Source organism: Trachurus japonicus, chromosome 18, assembly GCF_045865225.1.
Source record: "Trachurus japonicus isolate A0001 chromosome 18, Traja_1.0".
NCBI classification, from domain to species: Eukaryota; Metazoa; Chordata; class Actinopteri; order Carangiformes; family Carangidae; genus Trachurus; species Trachurus japonicus.
Window position 1 is genome coordinate 26,803,522 of NC_140924.1, and position 21,938 is coordinate 26,825,459.

General features: G+C 41.6%; 2 protein-coding genes across 2 annotated transcripts in view; one reads left to right on the forward strand and one right to left on the reverse strand.

The window, feature by feature from the left end:
* Positions 1 to 21,938, reverse strand: part of LOC146969482 (interferon-induced very large GTPase 1-like) — a 147,433-nt gene that overhangs the window by 37,625 nt on the left and 87,870 nt on the right. The window lies entirely within an intron of this gene.
* Positions 6,794 to 8,843, forward strand: LOC146969484 (uncharacterized). The gene has a single exon (XM_085759617.1). The coding sequence runs from the start codon at positions 6,816 to 6,818 to the stop codon at positions 8,346 to 8,348; it is 1,533 nt and encodes a 510-aa protein (XP_085615743.1). The 5' UTR covers positions 6,794 to 6,815; the 3' UTR covers positions 8,349 to 8,843.

Sequence of the window (21,938 nt, forward strand, 5' to 3'; positions counted from 1 at the left end):
GGATTAGCTAAATATTTTACACCAATCGTTCACTTTGTGATAAAAGCATGAAATTTGGTGGATGTGTTGGTGAATATGTTTCAATCAAATCTGGATATTGGGCCACCTCAAAAGCGCCCCCTAGTGGCCGTGGCAGCCATTTGTTATGCGAATAAATGAATGATGAATAAAAACTGCCCTTTTAATAATACCAACAGGTGATATATTGTATATTATTGGAAAGCCTGATTAGTCACCTTTACAACGAGGTACAGCTTGTAAGGATCGTGCATTCATGGAATGAGTAACGGGGCTAAACGTGTGCGTAGCGCACCCCAAAAATGTGCATCCCTGTGGGGCAGATTAGCTCAATAATCGACAAATTGATTTATACAAAAACACTACTGGAGAGTTCATTTTTCTCTGATAAAGAATGGTTTTACCATCTCAGCGACCTTTCCATTTGATTCCTGGTGTCATAATTATTGGAAAAAGTGTGTTCATTTGTCTTTGTATGATGTCTGGTTGAGGAGGTATGAAAATTGGCATTTTTTTCGCCATTCGTGCGGACATAAATTCAAAATGTCCGGCAAAAAACCCCCCTGGAACATTAGTTGACCCGGGCAACAAGCAAAAATCTTAAGTAGACACCTTAAGGGTCCTTAAAAACCAAAAATGTTTGAAACATATCCAGCAACACCTCCACCAAATGTTGTGCTTCTACCACAAAATAAACAATTGTTGTGATTTATTGAGCTAATCTGCCCCACAGGGGATGCACATTGTTGGGGGTGCGCTACCCACACGTTTAGCCCCGTTGCTCCTTCCATGAATGCACGATCCTTACAAGCTGTACCTCGTTGTAAAGGTGACTAATCAGGCTTTCCAACAATATACAATACATCACCAGTTGGTATTATTAAAAGGGCAGTTTATATTAAACATTCATTTATTCGCATAACAAATGGCTGCCACGGCCACTAGGGGGCGCTTTTGAGGTGGCCCAATATCCAGATTTGTTTGAAACATATTCACCAACACATCCACCAAATTTCATGCTTTTATCACAAAGTGAACGATTGTTTAGCTAATCCGCCCCACTATAAGTGGTTACTAGCAGGTTACTAGTCGCATTAAGTGACGACAACAATTGGCTACCCAATCAGCGTGCGGAGCAGAATGTACACAGGAACAGCTGGGCGCTTTTATTTTGAAGTGTGCCCCGCATCGACACATGCCACCACATCCGGGAAGCCGGCAATGTTGTGGTATTTCTGCCTGCACGGGCAGCTGCACGTAGGTGCTCACACTGGCGGCCGGCGCCACCCGACACACAGTACCGTTGTAGACTTGAATTGTGTCCCCAACCACATTCTGCATCGACCCAGTAGTGAAGTATCGCAGCGTAACAACGGAGGTAGAGCCCCGTTCGGACCCATGCTAAATTGCCGCAGCTAACGTTAGCATGTCCGTGATCCGCATTATGTGGTCGCGTATTTAAACGGTACCGACAGTAAATATCAAAGTCATCATATCCACCACTTTATTTTCGTCACACCACAACGGAAGTCGGTTTTCAACTTCCGTTTCACCCCGTAGTAGCGTTCTAGTGAGCGGCTAACTGGTAGCGTTAGCCACCGGTGTAGGTACCAAATGTGGGGGCTTCGGGCTGCCAAAACTGCCATGATTAATCTGATGTTTGTCATGTCTACAAAACGAATTACCGAACAAACACCACCACTTCTGTGTGCACGCCTCTGCAACTAGTCTTGGTTATCGTAGTTTTTAGCTTTGCTGCTGCTGACAGCTAACAGCAGCAGCAAACCAACATCAGAGGACGTCAGCTGTTAAAGGGGAACTAAACCCCTCAGTTTTGGATGACGTGCTCTAAGCTTGAAATTCAAAAAATGCCTTGATTATGGGCGGGGCTCCAGGAGCACTCTCCGATCCCCCCTCCCCCCCGCGCCCCATTCACACCCGCGAAATCACACAAAAGAGAAAAAAAAGTAATAAACACACATCGATACTTCTGCTAGCGCTAACGAGCTACTAACGAGCTACTCTAACAGCACTAGTAGCGTGGACACTACTAGGAGAGGACGCCAGAGCCGTGACACAGCATCTACAGCCGATCCGCCGGCTCGTTAACTCGTTAACGGCTCGTTAGCGCCGGCCGCACTAACGATTCCCATTCAGGCAGCTGTTAGCAGCCGTTAGCCGCAGCAGAGCAGCTAGAGCGCCTAGCAACCGTTAGCCGCAGCAGAGCAGCTAGAGTGCCTAGCAACCGTTAGCGGCAGGCAGCAGCCGGTGCTGATTGGTCGGGGAGCTGGTGGCCGGTGACGAAAGCTGCCTCCAAAACGGCATCTGCCTCCATCTCAGCCAATAGAAAAATTTGATTGTAATAGCCGTGTTTCAACCCATAGAGGGCAGTCACTCTACATTTTTACTACAAAATACACCAAATTGAAATATTTTGACTAAAATGTCAAAAGTTGGACCAGAATCAACTGACAACACTGTACCCAAATACATTTGTTTTCAGCAGAAAAAAGTGGTTTAGGGGTTTAGTTCCTCTTTAAGACCCTCCCGTTGTCGGACACGACATGAAACTACTCCAGTTAGCTCAGTCATGTTGGAACTAGGATATCCGCTGGGAAAAATTTTTTTTTTCATGGGCTGTTTATTGAGTTATTTAAGACACTGCTAACGGCTAACAGCTAACGGTTAGCCCGGCTAACGTTAATCTAAAATGTAATGAATAGAGTGTCATGGCGACACCCAGCGTCGTTCTCCGGAAAGTGGTGTGGATACATCTAAATTGTGGACTCTGTCTCTCAAAACCCTTTTCCTAACGACAGGTCTCTGTTTTGTAAAGCAAACCTCTCTAAACGAGCCGTTATAAGCTAGTCGTTGTTGTTGTTTTCTCAGTTGGTTTTGATCCTGTGTCGACAAACTGTAACTATTTAAACAGTTACACAACCCCTAGGGTAGGTGTAAATATTTAGTAAACACTTAGTAATTACTAGCTCTACGTGATTCCTAGTAAAACTGGTGCAACCCATTTTAACCCATAAGAACCCAGACCCATTTATCCTTGAAGGAAAATTAAGTGGGGTGAAACACAGACCAAGTGGAATGCATGGAACACATTTTTGAAGTTTTTTTTGAAATAGCGCCACCTATTGTCAGAGATCTGGAATGTTGCATATAGCTATGTCACATCGGGCGTTTTTGGTAACTTAAATTGTCACTTGAAATTAAATGGGCTTGACATTTTCTTTTGCTCTGTAACACAAATTTGACCTTTTATTTGCATTTCCATAACATATATCAAAATTAAAAATTTGCTGGTTACTATTAACACCTTTTTAAGACAAGTTTCACAACAAAAAAGGCAAAACACTATAGAAATGCGAATATTGCCTCATATTGAAGGCTTTACTGAAGCCTTAAAAGCCGTGCAACCACAATTTTCTTTGCAACTACAAATACCTTGGCATCTGGATGGACAGTTGTCTTAATTTTAAGCACCATATCACCACCCTCATTGCTAAACTAAGAACAATACTTGGCTTTCTATACAGAAAGGAGCACCGTTTCCCTACTCACCACAGGAAAAAAAATGGAGACACTATTTTTTCTCTGTTTTAGACTATGGAGATGACATCTATGGAAGAGCTGCTAGTTCCACTTTGATTCCCCTGGATGCTGTTTACCACTCAGCCTTACATTTCATTTCCAATGATTCATATAATACTCATCACGGCACTCTTTATCAAAATGTCGGCTGGTCATTTCTGACAGTAAGGGGAAAACAGCATTGGTTTTTATCCATTTTTAAAGCCCTGTCACAGTTATTGTCTCTTTATTTATCATCTCTATTAACTATGAAATCACAAAACATTGGTACCCACTCACAGAACTGATTGTTGGGTCATATCCCATTCGTCAGAACTGAGCTGGGTAAAACGTCCTTCTCTCACAATGCACCACATGGGACCCTCTCTCCCATCAGTACAGCAGTCCAGAACCCTTGTCTCAAACCTGGTTCATGACTGTTTGACTGTGTTAACTTTTCTTATTTGTTTCCTAATATTTTCTTATGTAAAACTGTTGTTCTGTATACAACATCTATTGCACGTCTGATGATCGTCAGTGCATCCTGAACACTGTATCCTATTTTGTTACAAAAAATACAGCAAAAAAGCATACCGTAATTACATTAATATGGGACCAGCATGGGATACTAAAATCTTGTTCATTTACTGAGAAGAGTGTCTCTGCTAAATCTGTGGTTCAATTTCCGGACTGATATATCATTTTATTAAATATTGATTGAATTTGACATTATTTTTATGTCAACATTTTTAAATTATGTTTTAAATTGAACAACATAGAGTATATTAATTCAAAATACCTGAATCACCTAATTTAATTGAGTAGTTCTTTGCCATTTTTCTGATTGTGACATAGGCGTCACATGGTATTTTTCCTGACTTTTTTAAAGCTAAGGCCCGATGTGACGTATATGTCACAGCAATATTTTCTTAAGTTGTTTTATATGAGTTTCTTCAAAAAATGAGGTCAGAACAGGTTAAATACAACAAGGGACATGTTATAAAAGGATTTGCATTGTGAAATGGGTGGTGGCTTATTTTATTGACAGAAAGCAAGGTTTTTAAAAGTAGCTGCCTCTGTGAAATGTGCCAACTCTGCTGGCCACCATCTTGGAAATGTTGTCATGGATAGAGAGATTCACAGAGAGTCATGTGACTGCACCAGGATGTTGAGTAGATGTCACTTAGGGACTTCATGATTTAAAAGTTCAACATCAATATTTGTAAGGGACTTTCCAGGACACTTGAAGGCAGTGTGACACCCGTGTCACCGTGGGTCCTTATGGGTTAATTTAGTAATGACTAAATCTTGATTTAGTAAACACTTACACATTTACTAAGGTTAGTAAACACTTAGTGAGAGGTGGTGCAACCGGCCCCAGGTTCTCAAAAGTCTACACGATCAAATGGGACATCAAGGAATAGAGAGGACGTTGGGTCTGTTGAGACAGAGATGTTTTTGGGTGGGTATGCATGGGGATGTTGAGCAGTGGGTGAAGAGATGTCAGAGGTGTGTGTTAACAAAATTGCCACAGCCAAAGATTCAGGCACCCCTGGCTCCATTCTTGGCCACGTGCCCACTTGAGGTGGTTGCTATATTGATTGTTAGAATTGCTCTGTAAATCTGGCTCCCTGACTGTGGTGGCAGTATTGGCGGGCCTGAATCGCTGCCAACAACAATGTCTGGTTCATCTCCAGGAGGACAAACAAAATATGTGTCCAGTTTTTGTAATTTGGCTTTTCCTTGCTCTCTTTTTACCTTTTCTTTGTGCTTTGCCGCTCCACTTTTATGTTTATATTGTAAGACAGTCAGACACCCACCCTGAAATGTTGTCTAAGTTTTCTCTAGACTGAATGTCACCATTCTCTGCCTTTTTGATTATCTGTAAACTAATCAACCACCTAGGCTCAAACCTCATCATTTGGGAACTGTTTCTCATCACTCTAAAATGTAACACCTTCTGTTTACTTGATTCACTCTGTTGGTCTCAGTGCGAGAAGTGAAAGGATCTAGGTGACTTATTGTCAAGACCCCTGATGATCAAAGGTCTCCAGATGCGAATGGTGTCTCTATGCAAAGTCCCAATTGTTATGTGAATTAGAAGTGTTTCTGTTCTGGTTGGGTATTTAAGGGAAAGAGCAAGAACCTCACTTCGAGTTGATCTGCTTACCAGAGCTCCCACACATCGAGTGTGTTGCATTATCTGTTTCTTAAGTATTGTTACTATTTGCTATAGTTTGTTCATTTTGTACATCACAATAAACTGGAATGTTAACCCTTCATTTCTAATATTGCCTTATTGAGACTTTGTTCTAAATAATTAAGAATCTGTTATTGGATATTTATTTGGTCTTTAGTTATATGGTAAGTTTCATTTGGTAACATTCATACCCTTAACCTCTGAGTTGAATAGAAAAGATTGAGTATCATGTCCTTTAACCATTGAGTTATATTTTATGACCTCTGAATATCTCAACCTAGGTGTCTGGGCTGTTCTTCTATGTTAAGAAGGTCACTGAATAGTTTAAGTCTATATCTGCCATCCCTGAACTAAGTTAGTCTAAAAAGATCTTAGTTATATGGTAAGTTTCACTGGACACTATTCACACCCTTAACCTCTGAGTTGGACAGACAAGATTGAGTATCATGTTCTTATACCTCTGAATACTTCAACCCAGGCATCAAGGCTATTCTTCTATGTTAAGAAGGTCACTGAGTGGTTTTAATAATCCATCACTGAACTAAGATTGATTCCTGTTTTCTTAACAATAGAATTGATTCTTAAAGTGTTTATATTTTAAATGATTGATTAACTTTTAATTCCACCAATATTTAAGAGTAAAGTTATTTTTAAATGGAGTCAGATTAAACGAGTATTTACTTTACTTTATTTTGAAAACCTCATCTTAACACCGGAAAGACAAGACACGTATTGGGGAGATATTGTTAAATATTGATGAATATTTCCTCCCCTACAGTTTGGTGACCCCGACGTGATCTCGTGATTGCAGCAAGCAGAAAGGCGAGAAAAAATCAAGTCCGGCGGATCAAACAATGAGGTTTGAATTCCTTTGTGTCTACAGACAGCTTCTGTGGTAAGTGCAAATTTACAGCTGTGACAAAAGATTCAGGGAAAGTTTGAATTCACATCACATATAGACACATGGTATAGAACGGATCGACATATCCACTGATAGATCGGAGACCGTAGAAATCCGATGGGGGGAAAGGTTTCAACTCACAACTCACTAGGACAGGGATGTTCGAGTGTAGAAATAGATGAACAGATAATGGACACAGTTGGTTTGCAAGTCTATGAGACTTTAGTCCGTCTGCGCGATCTTGGCGTAAGTTTAAAATGGGAAAACAGTGAAATTCTTCACTGGTATTCAACAAAAGGCGTTGCATTAAAATCTAAAAGTAAATTTCGCGATCTCCCTGCAGCGATTTTATATTTGCTCCGACGCAATGATTTAAAGATGATAGCAGAGGGAGAACGTACTTTGGAGAACATCCAAAGTTCAAAAAGACTTCAATCAGAAGAAATAAAAAACCTAAGAGCAAAAATTGACGCATTCCATTATGAAAAAATCAGCTGGGCAAGACAGAGCGAAACAATGGAGGCAGAAATTAAACGGCTAAAACAAAAATTAAACTTAGACAAATGCTACACTTCCACACTGGAAGACTACTGTGGCGATGTTGGTTTTCCAGTGGCAGCTATTAAAGAGGCTGTCATTAGCTCCAAAGGCATAGAGTACTATGATCAAGACGACGGCCCTCTTTGTAATGCTAAGTTTAAACACTTTAGCTCCACTCAAAGCCAAATGAAGACTTGTCTCAAAACAGACAAAATTCCCAAGAAATCTGTCAAAATATCTGTAATGAAAACAGTAAGAAACGCAAACAATGACATCACTACCATTACTCGAGCATTATCATGCGAAGAATGTTCAAGACACAAAGAAGTAGTCGGCATCATGCCTCGCCGCGGGCCCTTTCAAAGTTATTGGGACAAACTAATGCTTCAGGCTTCTGTTTACAACCTAGAACCCCGAGATGTGTGGCAAATAGTCTTGCTCACCATTCCAGACGAGTTGCATTCTAAAATCCCCCAAGAACTCAGATCTGGAACAATTCTTGAGAGACAGCTCGGAGAAACCAATAACGACATCTATGGCCGTCTAAAAGAGGTTTTACTTCAGATGAGAGGACCACCACAGGCCGAGTGGCACAGAATCCTTGAACTTAAACAATCAAATAAAGAAACATTTGAGGCATTTGCAGAGCGTATGTGGGTAGCCTTCAGAGAATACAGTGGGGTGGAAGATTGCAACCGTAACCATGAAATCCTCTTACAAATGCTGCGCAACAATGCTGGACCACACGTTCAGAATGCGTTAGCTCTGGGTGGGGACCCACCCCACAACACATTCAACGCACTCGTTGAATGGGCCACAAAAATAGAACAGAGGTCAGAAACTCTAAAACTGTGCCCCGTAGCCGCAACTCAATGGGTAGCTGAAGGAGAAAATAATGTCATAATTTGTGACTATTGTCGTCGTCCAGGCCATAAAATAGAACGTTGTTTCAAACTACATGGTGCCCCACAGTCAAGACCCAAATTCAGAAAAGTAACTGGTACATCTCTGCGAGATCACACAGAAACTACTAACATGAGAGACACAGATGTGAGTGGCCCTTACGCAGACGTCCTAGCTGCTCTAGAAAAAATGAAGGAACAAAAATAGGGATGCGTGGCCTCCATTGGGAGCATTGTTTCGAGTGGTAACCGTGTAAAAGTAAAATCTAATCTTGGAGGCCGATTAGTTGACATTTTAATTGACACCGGTGCTGCTTGCTCCTGCACAAACATCCCACTACCTCTCACAAATGAAACCATTCAAATCAAAGGAATAGGTGACACTTTAATGACAGCGACACTTACAAAACCAGTCCGACTTGATTTAGGCGCAGTAGTGTTAACCGAGCCGTTCTGGTATTTACCTGGAAACAGCGAGGGTACAGTTTTGGGCATGGACATAATGGAAAAGCATGGCTTTGTCATCAACTGTTTGGAAAAACAGATTGAGATCATCACAGAGAAAACAGCTAAGAAAAATTCTGTCAGAAACTGTGCAAGCATTATGTCCATCACCACCCCTGACCCAGCACAACAGCTAATTGATAAACACAGTGACATGTGGGTCAATCATGAACATGATTGTGACCTTCCTGACTTTGAAGTGAGTATTGAGGGAAATCCACCACCCCAAGTTTTGACTGAAGATTCGTGCAAATGTATTACAGGCATGTCCAAATCTCACATGCTAAACTCGCTTCAAAAAGTGAAAGGAACTTCGAACTATCTCCACGAGTGCATCCCACACTTTGCCAGTACTGTAACACCCCTGGGTACATTGTCAAAAGGCACGTTAAAGTCCTCTGACATCAAAGACTGGACTAATGAGAATAAAAAAGCGTCCACTGAACCTAAAGGACGTGTTTGTACCACACCAGTCTTACAGATGCCTAAACCACCCAAAAACCAAAGAAATGTCACAGATGGATTTCAATGGTCCACTCACCAGTGCCAAAAGGGGGGTACAAAATGGGTTGATGCCAAGCCAGCTTGCAAGAATTGTGGCACTGGTCTCAGGGAACCAAATTATCCCTCTGTTTGGAGCACCCTTCTAAATATGATCAGACCGAAACAACCATCTCACACATTTTCCATTGCCATCCCAGGGACTCCTGATGTCAGGAAACTATTCAGAACAACCTGCACACAACTAGGCCATCAAGTCCCACTTATTCACAACTGCACAGGAGATGGATATGGAAATGTTCTAAGGGGCCATGTACATCCAACATCACACTTCTTCCAAAACAATCACAAACATGACCCCCCGGATTAGCACCGGAACCAAATGATAAATTTCAACATTCACTGTAGAGAGAGATCTACCCATCTCCCCACTCATAACAGAGCCAGTTATATGAGTTATTTTCCAAATCTCCATAATCTCACACACAGTTTGTTTTTCATTTAACTTTAATTTCTTTCCAAAAGACTAACCTGTCTGTAAAGACCCCTAGGCATGTCCTAAACAATTTAATTGATAAAGATATCAATTATTCAGAACTGTTCTCTACTTTAATGATGTATAATAACAATGAATGTACTGTATGTTTTGGGTTCTTTGTCACTTTTCCACTTATTCACCCAGAACAGGTTTTTTCCAAATTCCACCACCATATGCGCAATAGGCAGTGTGGTGAAGAATCAGATAATACAATGGGACCACATCATGGGGTATATGACATTAAGAAACATTGAGACCTTGTTTACTTCTCGCACATGTTGTCATGAAATACAGTTATATAATCTGTACTTGTAACACCCTCAAACCTTTCAAATGATTCCAAGCTCATCAACGTCCCGTCTCTACATGGATACTCAGAAGCCATCCAGATGTCATACACACAGTGGTGTGTTACCAGTAAAATGAACTCTTCCCTACGGGGTTTGACCTGTCCAGATCATCTACACGCTCAGCACAGTATGCATACACTTGGTGGATTGGGTGTTCAAAGGATGTGTAATTGCCAGCTCAATCATATTCATTGCCACTCTAATCCAGTGTTGCTACATCAGATGCGCCCTCCGTTCCCTCCGCAAAGCAACGCACTCTGCTTTCGTACTCAGCCCCTTGCAACTGCCAGATTTACAAAGACTGAAATAATAGAATTATGGGTGTGGGTATGAACTGTCAATTTTCAAGTTGACCCCTATCGTTTTGTTCTGTGTTTATTTTTTATTTTGTTTGCATTTCCCAGATGGCTCTCAGGGGCCAAAGGGGGGAAACTGTAAGACAGTCAGACACCCACCCTGAAATGTTGTCTAAGTTTTCTCTAGACTGAATGTCACCATTCTCTGCCTTTTTGATTATCTGTAAACTAATCAACCACCTAGGCTCAAACCTCATCATTTGGGAACTGTTTCTCATCACTCTAAAATGTAACACCTTCTGTTTACTTGATTCACTCTGTTGGTCTCAGTGCGAGAAGTGAAAGGATCTAGGTGACTTATTGTCAAGACCCCTGATGATCAAAGGTCTCCAGATGCGAATGGTGTCTCTATGCAAAGTCCCAATTGTTATGTGAATTAGAAGTGTTTCTGTTCTGGTTGGGTATTTAAGGGAAAGAGCAAGAACCTCACTTCGAGTTGATCTGCTTACCAGAGCTCCCACACATCGAGTGTGTTGCATTATCTGTTTCTTAAGTATTGTTACTATTTGCTATAGTTTGTTCATTTTGTACATCACAATAAACTGGAATGTTAACCCTTCATTTCTAATATTGCCTTATTGAGACTTTGTTCTAAATAATTAAGAATCTGTTATTGGATATTTATTTGGTCTTTAGTTATATGGTAAGTTTCATTTGGTAACATTCATACCCTTAACCTCTGAGTTGAATAGAAAAGATTGAGTATCATGTCCTTTAACCATTGAGTTATATTTTATGACCTCTGAATATCTCAACCTAGGTGTCTGGGCTGTTCTTCTATGTTAAGAAGGTCACTGAATAGTTTAAGTCTATATCTGCCATCCCTGAACTAAGTTAGTCTAAAAAGATCTTAGTTATATGGTAAGTTTCACTGGACACTATTCACACCCTTAACCTCTGAGTTGGACAGACAAGATTGAGTATCATGTTCTTATACCTCTGAATACTTCAACCCAGGCATCAAGGCTATTCTTCTATGTTAAGAAGGTCACTGAGTGGTTTTAATAATCCATCACTGAACTAAGATTGATTCCTGTTTTCTTAACAATAGAATTGATTCTTAAAGTGTTTATATTTTAAATGATTGATTAACTTTTAATTCCACCAATATTTAAGAGTAAAGTTATTTTTAAATGGAGTCAGATTAAACGAGTATTTACTTTACTTTATTTTGAAAACCTCATCTTAACACCGGAAAGACAAGACACGTATTGGGGAGATATTGTTAAATATTGATGAATATTTCCTCCCCTACAATATGAACTGCCACTCATGTTAAGTTCAAGTTCAAGTTCACTTTTATTTGTATAGCACAGTTAAAAAGACCTGTGACAGTCGTCCAAAGTGCTTCACAGAGCAGAGACAGAAACAAAGACAAATGCATGTGCAAGAAACAAAAATTACATGCATACTATCACACATTCTCACACACAGATGTATGTACATATACATACGGACATATGCGCATACATACACATACGCAAATGCAAATGTGCACAGCTACAGTAGTCATAGACAACATTGCACATAGATATTTAAACAAAAAACTCGCCAGGATCAGAAGTCCTTATGGATCCGAAGGCCAAGGAGAAAAGGTGCGTTTTTAAGGCACACTTAAACCTCTCCATGGATCCCGCATGTCTAACATGTAATGGGAGGCTGTTCCATAGTCTGGGAGCAGCCACAGAGAAGGCACGATCACCCTTGGTTTTTAATTTTGACCTTGGTGCATCCAGCAACAACTCACTGGATGACCGTAGATTTCTGGCTGGATTTCGGATTTGTATAAGGTCTGCTAGATATAGAGGAGCCAGACCAGTTAAAATCTTAAAAACAATTAATAACACTTTAAAATCAATTCTAAAGCGGATAGGAAGCCAGTGGAGGGAGGCCAGAACAGGGGTGATGTGTTGATGTTTTTTAGTGCCGGTCAAAAGGCGAGCAGCAGCGTTTTGCACCAGCTGCAGGCGACGGAGTGAGCTCTGGTCTAGACCAACATATAATGAATTACAAAAATCGAGCCTACATGTTACAAAGGCATGGATAACTCTTTCCAAGTCATTAAAAGATAAATAAGGCTTGACTTTTGATAAAATACGAATTTGGTAAAAAGACCCTTTTACCACTGAGTTGATTTGTTTCTTAAAATCAAGTTTACTTTCGAAAGTAACCCCAAGGCTTTTTATAAAAGGAGTGGTGTTAAAAGCAAGGAGATCCTGACCATAAATTGTGTGTAGGCTGCCTTCAGGGAGGCCAAATACGGTGACCTCGGTTTTATTTTCATTGAGGTTAAGATGACTCAGGCTCATCCAGCTCTTGACGTCAGCTAGACAGGCTAGAAAAGATTTCAGAGGATCCTTAGAGGACAGCTGAAGAGGGAGGTAAATCTGTACATCATCCGCATAACAATGGAAGGAGATGTTGTGCTTACGGAAGATAGATCCCAGAGGCAGCATGTACAATGAAAATAACAGAGGGCCTAGAATTGAACCCTGTGGCACTCCGCATGTGAGGGGGGCCATAACAGAGGAGAAAATGCCCAACTGCACAGAAAAACTCCTATCAGTCAAGTATGACCTAATCAGCGTGAGGGCTGACCCTTTTATGCCCACATGGTGCTCCAAACGTGACAGCAAGGTCCTATGATCAACAGTGTCAAATGCTGCAGTTAAATCCAAGGTCATTAGCATTGCTGCACATCCTGAGTCCAGGGTTATACAAATGTCATTAAAAACTTTAAGCAGGGCTGTTTCACAGCTATGACGTGGTCTAAAGCCAGACTGAAATTTTTCAAAAATGTTATTCTCCTCCAAAAATGATAACAGCTGGTTCGCCATTGCCTTCTCCAGTACTTTAGATAAGAATGAAAGTTTGGAGATAGGTCTGAAGTTGGAAAGAACAGTGGGGTCAAGGTTGGGTTTTTTAATGAGTGGCTGGACTATAGCATGCTTTAGAGATACTGGGAAACATCCCGAGGTAAAACAAGCGTGGACTAGCCTTAGAATGAAAGAGCCAGTACAATTGAAAACTGTCTTAAAAAGGCGGGAGGGAATACAGTCAGAAGGGCAGCTTGTGGGGCGAAGCCCTTTGACAATATCTGACAGCTCCGCTAGTGCTATCGACTCAAACTGGTTAAAAGAAGCAGAGCACGGGTAGGGCTCAGAGGGATCAGGGGAAGCAATAGGTGTGACTGACCGTAAAGCAGTGATTTTGTCAATGAAGAAGTCAGCAAAATTATTACAGAGAGCAGGTGTAGGTGTTATTGGGTCAATATTCCGAGGGTTAACAATGGAATCCAAAACATTAAAGAGAACTTTGGGCCTATTAATATTGCTAGACACAAGATTGGAAAAATACGTAGTTTTCGCAGCTTTCACTGTTTTTTGATACTCTTGTAGACAGTCTCGTAATATACCATATGAGACCTGTAATTTGTCCTTCTTCCATTTTCTCTCAGCACGTCTGCAAGAACGTCTTAGAGAGCGGATAGACTCGTTAATCCAGGGTTCGGGAAGAGTTTTGGAACTTCTGGTTCGAAGGGGAGCGATAGAATCAAGTATGGCCTTGCATTTGGAGTTAAACAGAGCTACAAGTTTTTCAGGACAGAGGGGGGTGTTTTCATTCAAAGATGAATTTGCAAACTCCTCAAAGGTGGTGCAGAACTTCAGAGAGGTATCTGAGTTTATGACCCTAAACTGACGAATTGCAGGACGAGAAGGAACAACAGAGAAGGGAATTTTGGCAGAGAACAAAACAGGCAAGTGATCTGAGATACAGGCACCATTACAGATTTCATTTATACTAACAGACAAGCCATAAGTCAACACCAAATCAAGTGTGTGCCCTTTTTCATGTGTCGGACCAGAGACCCACTGTGTAAGTTCGAAGGAGTCAATAAGAGAGAGAAACTCCTTCACCATTGGTTTGTCACTACAGCAAACATGACTAGAAAATTTCCTCTCGGGAAATTTTGAATGGGCCACGGGAGCTACTGCGGGTTGTGCCATCTCTGTCAACATGGGAATCAAACCCACGATCTTAAGGTCAAGACAGAGCTGATCAGACAGACACATGATCATCTTTCTATAAGCACTGATATGGAGGAGCTGTAACCACATTAGGTTAACTGTGTGTGTGTGTGTGTGTGTGTGTGTGTGTGTGTGTGTGTGTGTGTGTGTGTGTGTGTGTGTGTGTGTGTAACTGTAATCACATGAAGCTGGCTCTAGAGTCTGTGTGTGTGTGTGTGTGTGTGTGTGTGTGTGTGTGTGTGTGTGTGTGTGTGTGTGTGTGACTGTAATCACATGAAGCTGGCTCTAGAGTCTGTGTGTGTGTGTGTGTGTGTGTGTGTGTGTGTGTGTGTGTGACTGACTTGTCACATAGTTAGTTAGTAGCTGCATCCTGTGTCAGTCTGATTTAGCTGTGTCTGTGTTTATAAACATTTAAACGAGCGCCAGGTGGATTGTTTATGAAGTTAACGAGCCCTGGCCTGAGGATCAAAGAGGTTACCACGGCGATAGGGGCCCCCGCAGGCTGAGACAGACAGAAACGTGGAGAAAAACAGCCATTTTCTGCCTCTAAACCGGCCTCACAATTAGGCTTAGCATGACAAAACGGTAACTCCTATCAGAACAAAACACAGATCAACGTTGCTCTAAGGACTTACTGAAAATTTCGGTACGATTTGGTGTTTCTACAGTAAATATTTTGGCGACGCTGGCAGTTTTAAAACATCAGGCCGTTCTGCTCCTCTCAGAAAATATTTGTATTGGACTCAATGAGGAGCAGGGACAGACGTGGCCGCACTCAGAGGCTGATTCTGTCAATTCTGTAAGTCTCTCTGATATTTTGAGCACATGACATGAGAGATAACAAGTTTGTCTTACAAATTCTGAAAAAATTATGTCTGTAGAGTGTAAATTGTGGCCGTGGTGGCAATTTATCCAGAAAAAATACAGAATGTTTCTTCACTCTCTCCCACTCTAACCGATGATGTCACGCACTCTGACACGAACATTCCATGCAATACACACCCATTATAAACTCATAATTTCTCCAAAAATGATCATGGTCATTGATCAGGGATTGATCAAAAACTATATGACCTATCAAAACGTGGAGTAATACGACAATACACAAGACTTGTGTCTACTGTTTAAAGTTTAAATGGAGTCTCTAGGTGAAAGTATGCCTGAGCAGTAGACGTTTGTTAAACTCCAATGATTGGTCTTTTTCGCTCTTTTTTTTTCGCCCGTCCCATTGACTTACATGCAAAATTTTGCGTCGTTTTTCGCGACATACGTCGCGAAAAATTCGTACACTGTTGAGAAAAGTAATAGCACACCGATCCCGATCAAGACGCACGTTTTGATATATAATTTGGCCTGCAACTCTTCGAGTTGCAGGACTAGTAGCGAATCGAAAATCGTCCGGAAGAGGACGAAGAATAATAAGAAAAAATCCACACAATAACAGTAGTGCCCGGGCTTTGCCCGGGCACTGGTCCCTGCAGCTATTTCATAGCTGTTGGGACCAGTGCCCGGTGCGATTGCCCGTGGCCCTAACTAGAAAATTTCCTCTCGGGAAATTTTGAATGGGCCGCGGGGCTACTGCCGATTTTGCCATCTCTGTCAACATGGGAATCAAACCCACGATCTTAAAGAGGAACTAAACCCCTAAACCACTTTTTTCTGCTGAAAACAAATGTATTTGGGTATAAGGTAGTGTTGTCAGTTGATTCTGGTCCAACTTTTGACATTTTAGTCAAAATATTTCAATTTGGTGTATTTTGTAGTAAAAATGTAGAGTGACTGCCCTCTATGGGTTGAAACACGGCTATTACAATCGAATTTTCCTATTGGCTGAGATGGAGGCAGATGACGTTTTGGAGGCAGCTTTCGTCACCGGCCACCGGCTCCCTGGCCAATCAGCACCGGCTGCTGCCTGCCGCTAACGGTTGCTAGGCACTCTAGCTGCTCTGCTGCTGCTAACGGCTGCTAACAGCTGCCTGAACGGGAATCGTTATTGCGGCCGGCGCTAACGAGCCGTTAACGAGCTAACGAGCCGGCGGATCAGCTGTAGATGCTGTGTCACGGCTCTGGCGTCCTCTCCTGGTAGTGTCCGCGCTACTAGTGTTGAGTCGCTCGTTAGTAGCTCGTTAGCGCTAGCAGAAGTGTCGATGTGTGTTTATTACTTTTTTTTCTCTTTTGTGTGATTTCGCGGGTGTGAATGGGGCGCAGGGGGGAGGGTGGAGGGGGGGTCGTAGAGTGCTGCTGGAGTCCCGCCCATAATCAAGGCATTTTTTGAATTTCAAGCTTAGAGCACGTCATCCAAAACTGAGGGGTTTAGTTCCCCTTTAAGGTCAAGACAGAGCTGATCAGACAGACACATGATCATCTTTCTATAAGCACTGATATGGAGGAGCTGTAACCACATTAGGTTACCTGTGTGTGTGTGTGTGTGTGTGTGTGTGTGTGTGTGTGTGTGTGTGTGTGTGTGTGTGTGTGTGTGTGTGTGTGTGTGTGTGTGTGTGTGACACCAACAAGGTTTAACTTTAAAACCAGATTAAATCATGGTTTAAGTTTAAATTCTGTTGCACGTTAACTGTGTTTTAATCACATGAAGGTGTGTTTGTGTGTGTGTGTGTGTGTGTGTGTGTGACTGTAATCACATGAAGCTGGCTCTAGAGTCTGTGTGTGTGTGTGTGTGACTGACTTGTCACATAGTTAGTTAGTAGCTGCATCCTGTGTCAGTCTGATTTAGCTGTGTCTGTGTTTATAAACATTTAAACGAGCGCCAGGTGGATTGTTTATGAAGTTAACGAGCTCTGGCCTGAGGATCAAAGAGGTTACCACGGCGATAGGGGCCCCCGCAGGCTGAGACAGACAGAAACGTGGAGAAAAAGAGCCATTTTCTGCCTCTAAACCGGTCTCACATTTAGGCTTAGCATGACAAAACGGTAACTCCTATCAGAACAAAACACAGATTAACATTGCTCTAAGGACTTAATGAAAATTTCGGTACGATTTGGTGTTTCTACAGTAAATATTTTGGCGACGCTGGCAGTTTTAAAACATCAGGCCGTTCTGCTCCTCTCAGAAAATATTTGTATTGGACTCAATGAGGAGCAGAGACAGACATGGCCGCACTCAGAGGCTGATTCTGTCAATTCAATCAAGTCTCTCTGATATTTTGAGCACATGACATGAGAGATAACAAGTTTGTCTTACAAATTCTGAAAAAATTATGTCTGTAGAGTGTAAATTGTGGCCGTGCTCACAGTTTATCCAGAAAAAATACCGAATGTTTCTTCACTCTCTCCCACTCTAACCGATGATGTCACGCACTCTGACACGAACATTCCATGCAATACACACCCATTATAAACTCATAATTTCTCCAAAAATGATCATGGTCATTGATCAGGGATTGATCAAAAACTATATGACCTATCAAAACGTGGAGTAATACGACAATACACAAGACTTGTGTCTACTGTTTAAAGTTTAAATGAAGTCTCTAGGTGAAAGTATGCCTGAGCAGTAGACGTTTGTTAAACTCCAATGATTGGTCTTTTTCACTCTTTTTTTTCCGCCCGTCCCATTGACTTACATGCAAAAATTTTGCGCAGTTTTTCGCGACATACGTCGCGAAAAATTCGTACACTGTTGAGAAAAGTAATAGCACAGCGATCCCGATCAAGACACACGTTTTGATATATAATATGTCCTGCAACTCTTCGAGTTGCAGGACTAGTAGCGAATCGAAAAAGTGTCCGGAAGATGAAGGAGAACTAGAAAATTTCCTCTCGGGAAATTTTGAATGGGCCGCGGGGCTACTGCCGATTTTGCCATCTCTGTCAACATGGGAATCAAACCCACGATCTTAAGCGCAAGACAGAGCTGATCAGACAGACACATGATCATCTTTCTATAAGCACTGATATGGAGGAGCTGTAACCACATTAGGTTAACTGTGTGTGTGTGTGTGTGTGTGTGTGTGTGTGTGTGTGTGTGTGTGTGTGTGTGTGTGTGTGTGTGTGTGTGTGTGTGTGACACCAACAAGGTTTAACTTTAAAACCAGATGAAATCATGGTTTAAGTTTAAATTCTGTTGCACGTTAACTGTGTTTTAATCACATGAAGGTGTGTGTGTGTGTGACTGTAATCACATGAAGCTGGCTCTAGAGTCTGTGTGTGTGTGTGTGTGACTGACTTGACACATAGTTAGTTAGTAGCTGCATCCTGTGTCAGTCTGATTTAGCTGTGTCTGTGTTTATAAACATTTAAACGAGCGCCAGGTGGATTGTTTATGAAGTTAACGAGCTCTGGCCTGAGGATCAAAGAGGTTACCACGGCGATAGGGGCCCCCGCAGGCTGAGACAGACAGAAACGTGGAGAAAAAGAGCCATTTTCTGCCTCTAAACCGGTCTCACAATTAGGCTTAGCATGACAAAACGGTAACTCCTATCAGAACAAAACACAGATCAACGTTGCTCTAAGGACTTAATGAAAATTTCGGTACGATTTGGTGTTTCTACAGTAAATATTTTGGCGACGCTGGCAGTTTTAAAACATCAGGCCGTTCTGCTTCTCTCAGAAAATATTTGTATTGGACTCAATGAGGAGCAGAGACAGACGTGGCCGCACTCAGAGGCTGATTCTGTCAATTCTGTAAGTCTCTCTGATATTTTGAGCACATGACATGAGAGATAACAAGTTTGTCTTACAAATTCTGAAAAAATTATGTCTGTAGAGTGTAAATTGTGGCCGTGGTCACAGTTTATCCAGAAAAAATACAGAATGTTTCTTCACTCTCTCCCACTCTAACCGATGATGTCACGCACTCTGACACGAACATTCCATGCAATACACACCCATTATAAACTCATAATTTCTCCAAAAATGATCATGGTCATTGATCAGGGATTGATCAAAAACTATATGACCTATCAAAACGTGGAGTAATGCGACAATACACAAGACTTGTGTCTACTGTTTAAAGTTTAAATGGAGTCTCTAGGTGAAAGTATGCCTGAGCAGTAGACGTTTGTTAAACTCCAATGATTGGTCTTTTTCGGTCTTTTTTTTCCGCCCGTCCCATTGACTTACATGCAAAATTTTTGCGCAGTTTTTCGCGACTACGTCGCGAAAAATTCGTAAACTGTTGAGAAAAGTAATAGCACAGCGATCCCGATCAAGCCGCACGTTTTGATATATAATATGTCCTGCAACTCTTCGAGTTGCAGGACTAGATGCGAATCGAAAAAGCGTCCGGAAGATGAAAAATAATAAGAAAAAATCCACACAATAACAGTAGTGCCCGGGCTTCGCCCGGGCACTGGTCCCTGCAGCTATTTCATAGCTGTTGGGACCAGTGCCCGGTGCGATTGCCCGCGGCCCTAACTAGAAAAAGAAAGCATTTCCTGCAGAAAATGCGTGTGAATGCTGAAAGCAGCTGAACGCTATTGCTGAAGCAATGCTGAATGAGCTGAAGAAATTGTCGAATCAATGCTAAATTAGTTGACAAAACTGCTAAAGCAATGTTGAAAAGACTAATGCTAGAGTAGAGTAGAGTAGAGTAGAGTAGAGAGTAGAGGAATACTTTATTCATCCCTAGGAGGGAAAAAGCTGAAACATATAACTTGTAGTGTGAGATGAATGCCTTTTTAAAGGTAAAAAGCAGTAGAAATGCTAAAGGGAGAAGAAAACATTGAAATTCTGCATGTTTAAATGTAATGGTTAAATAGTTGAAATCTGCAGCTAACCTGACAGGAAGGACAACTGATGAACCAGCACTAACATAGCCGAAGCAATGGCTGAGAATATATTTAAAAGTAGAAGATGTGAGACTTTGTATGAAATGGCTGGAAATTACTTGAATTGTCAAAGAAGAGTTTGAAAAATTCCTGAATTAGGAAAAAAGTTAATGCCTACTGAAATACATTGTAAACTGACAGCAGAAGAACATTGTTGAAGAATATAGATCAAGCATTAGCTGAGGAGTAGAACATGTAAACAGCGGGTTTAATGGTGTGAAATGGTTGAGAAGAGCCTCAGTAGTTTAGGATACGTGTAAAACAATGTGTTCAACATGACCAAAATGGGGAAATGTGTATTTTCAGTTTAAATAGCTAAAGAACAAAATTAACAGCAACGAGTCCATTAACTACAACAGGAAGATAGAGAGGTACATACAAAACAGTCAGACAACTGTAGGAAAAGTGTGTGTGTGTGTGTGTGTGTGTGTGAGAGAGTGAGGAAGATATACAAAAGTGTGTGTGTGTGTGTGTGTGTGTGTGTGTGTGTGTGTGTGTGTGTGTGTGTGAGTGAGGAAGATATACAAAAAGTTCTGACCTGGCAACTGTATGAAATGTGTGTGTGTTGGACGTGTGTGTCTGTTTGTGTATGGTTAGTGTGTGTCCATTTGTGTGTGTGTTTGTTGTGTTTGCATGTGTGTCTGTTTGTGTGTAATTGTGTAAATTGTGTATGTGTTTGGTAAGTGGTTGTATGTTTGTTGGGTGTGTGTGTGTGTGTTTGTGTGTGTGTGTGTGGTAGTTAGTGTGTGTCCATTTGTGTGTGTGTGTGTGTGTGTGTTGGATGTGTGTGTATGGTGTGTGTGTGTGTGTGTGTGTGTGTGTGTGTGTGTGTAGTAGTTAGTGTGTGTCCATTTGTGTGTGTGTGTTGGATGTGTATGCATGGTGAGTGTGTGTCCATTTGTGTGTGTGTATGTGTTGGATGTGTGTGTATGGTGAGTGTGTGTCCATTTGTGTGTGTGTGTGTGTGTTGGATGTGTGTGTGTGTGGTAGTTAGTGTGTGTCCATTTGTGTGTGTGTGTGTGTGTGTGTGTGTGTGTGTGTGTATGACCGACAGACAGTCAGACAGAGAGAATGTGTGTGCGTTGCCATGGTGACGTTGCCATGGTGAGGTTACCATGGTGAGGTTGCCATGTTGAGGTTACCATGTAACTGGTGGCTGGTGGCTTTAAGGCATGGTGGCAGCTTTAACCATAGGCTTTAACTGCTCTGTGACACCCTCAAACAGATCTAATGTACGACAAATCTGTACTTAGTACGAGCAAAAGGTTTACATTTTCCGAACCATAAGACCTTGCTGAACGCGTCCGTGTCACTTTGGTGTTTCTAGAGTAAAAATTGTTGATTGTGTCGCAGGTTGGAAACTTTGGGACGTTTAGAAAATCAGCGCCTACTTTTGAATGGGAGTCAATGGGAGGAGAGAGGGAAATGGCTGCACTCAGAGGCTCTTAGTTTAAATTGTGTTCGTCTCTCTGGTTTTCTGAGCACATGAAGAGATCAAGGATGAGCTTGTCTACAAGCATGCCCGAAATTATGTGTGTAGAGTGTAATCTGTGGCCGTGCTGACAGGATAGAGAGAAAAATGTGAGAGGATTTTTAGACCCTCTGTCACTCTACCAACTGCCAACGTCCGAACATTCCGTCCCATTGACTTTCATGTTAAATCTGAATTTTGTCAGAAATTTTAATGATTTTAAAACTATACATATATCTGAAACTGTTGAAGATATCAATAAGCT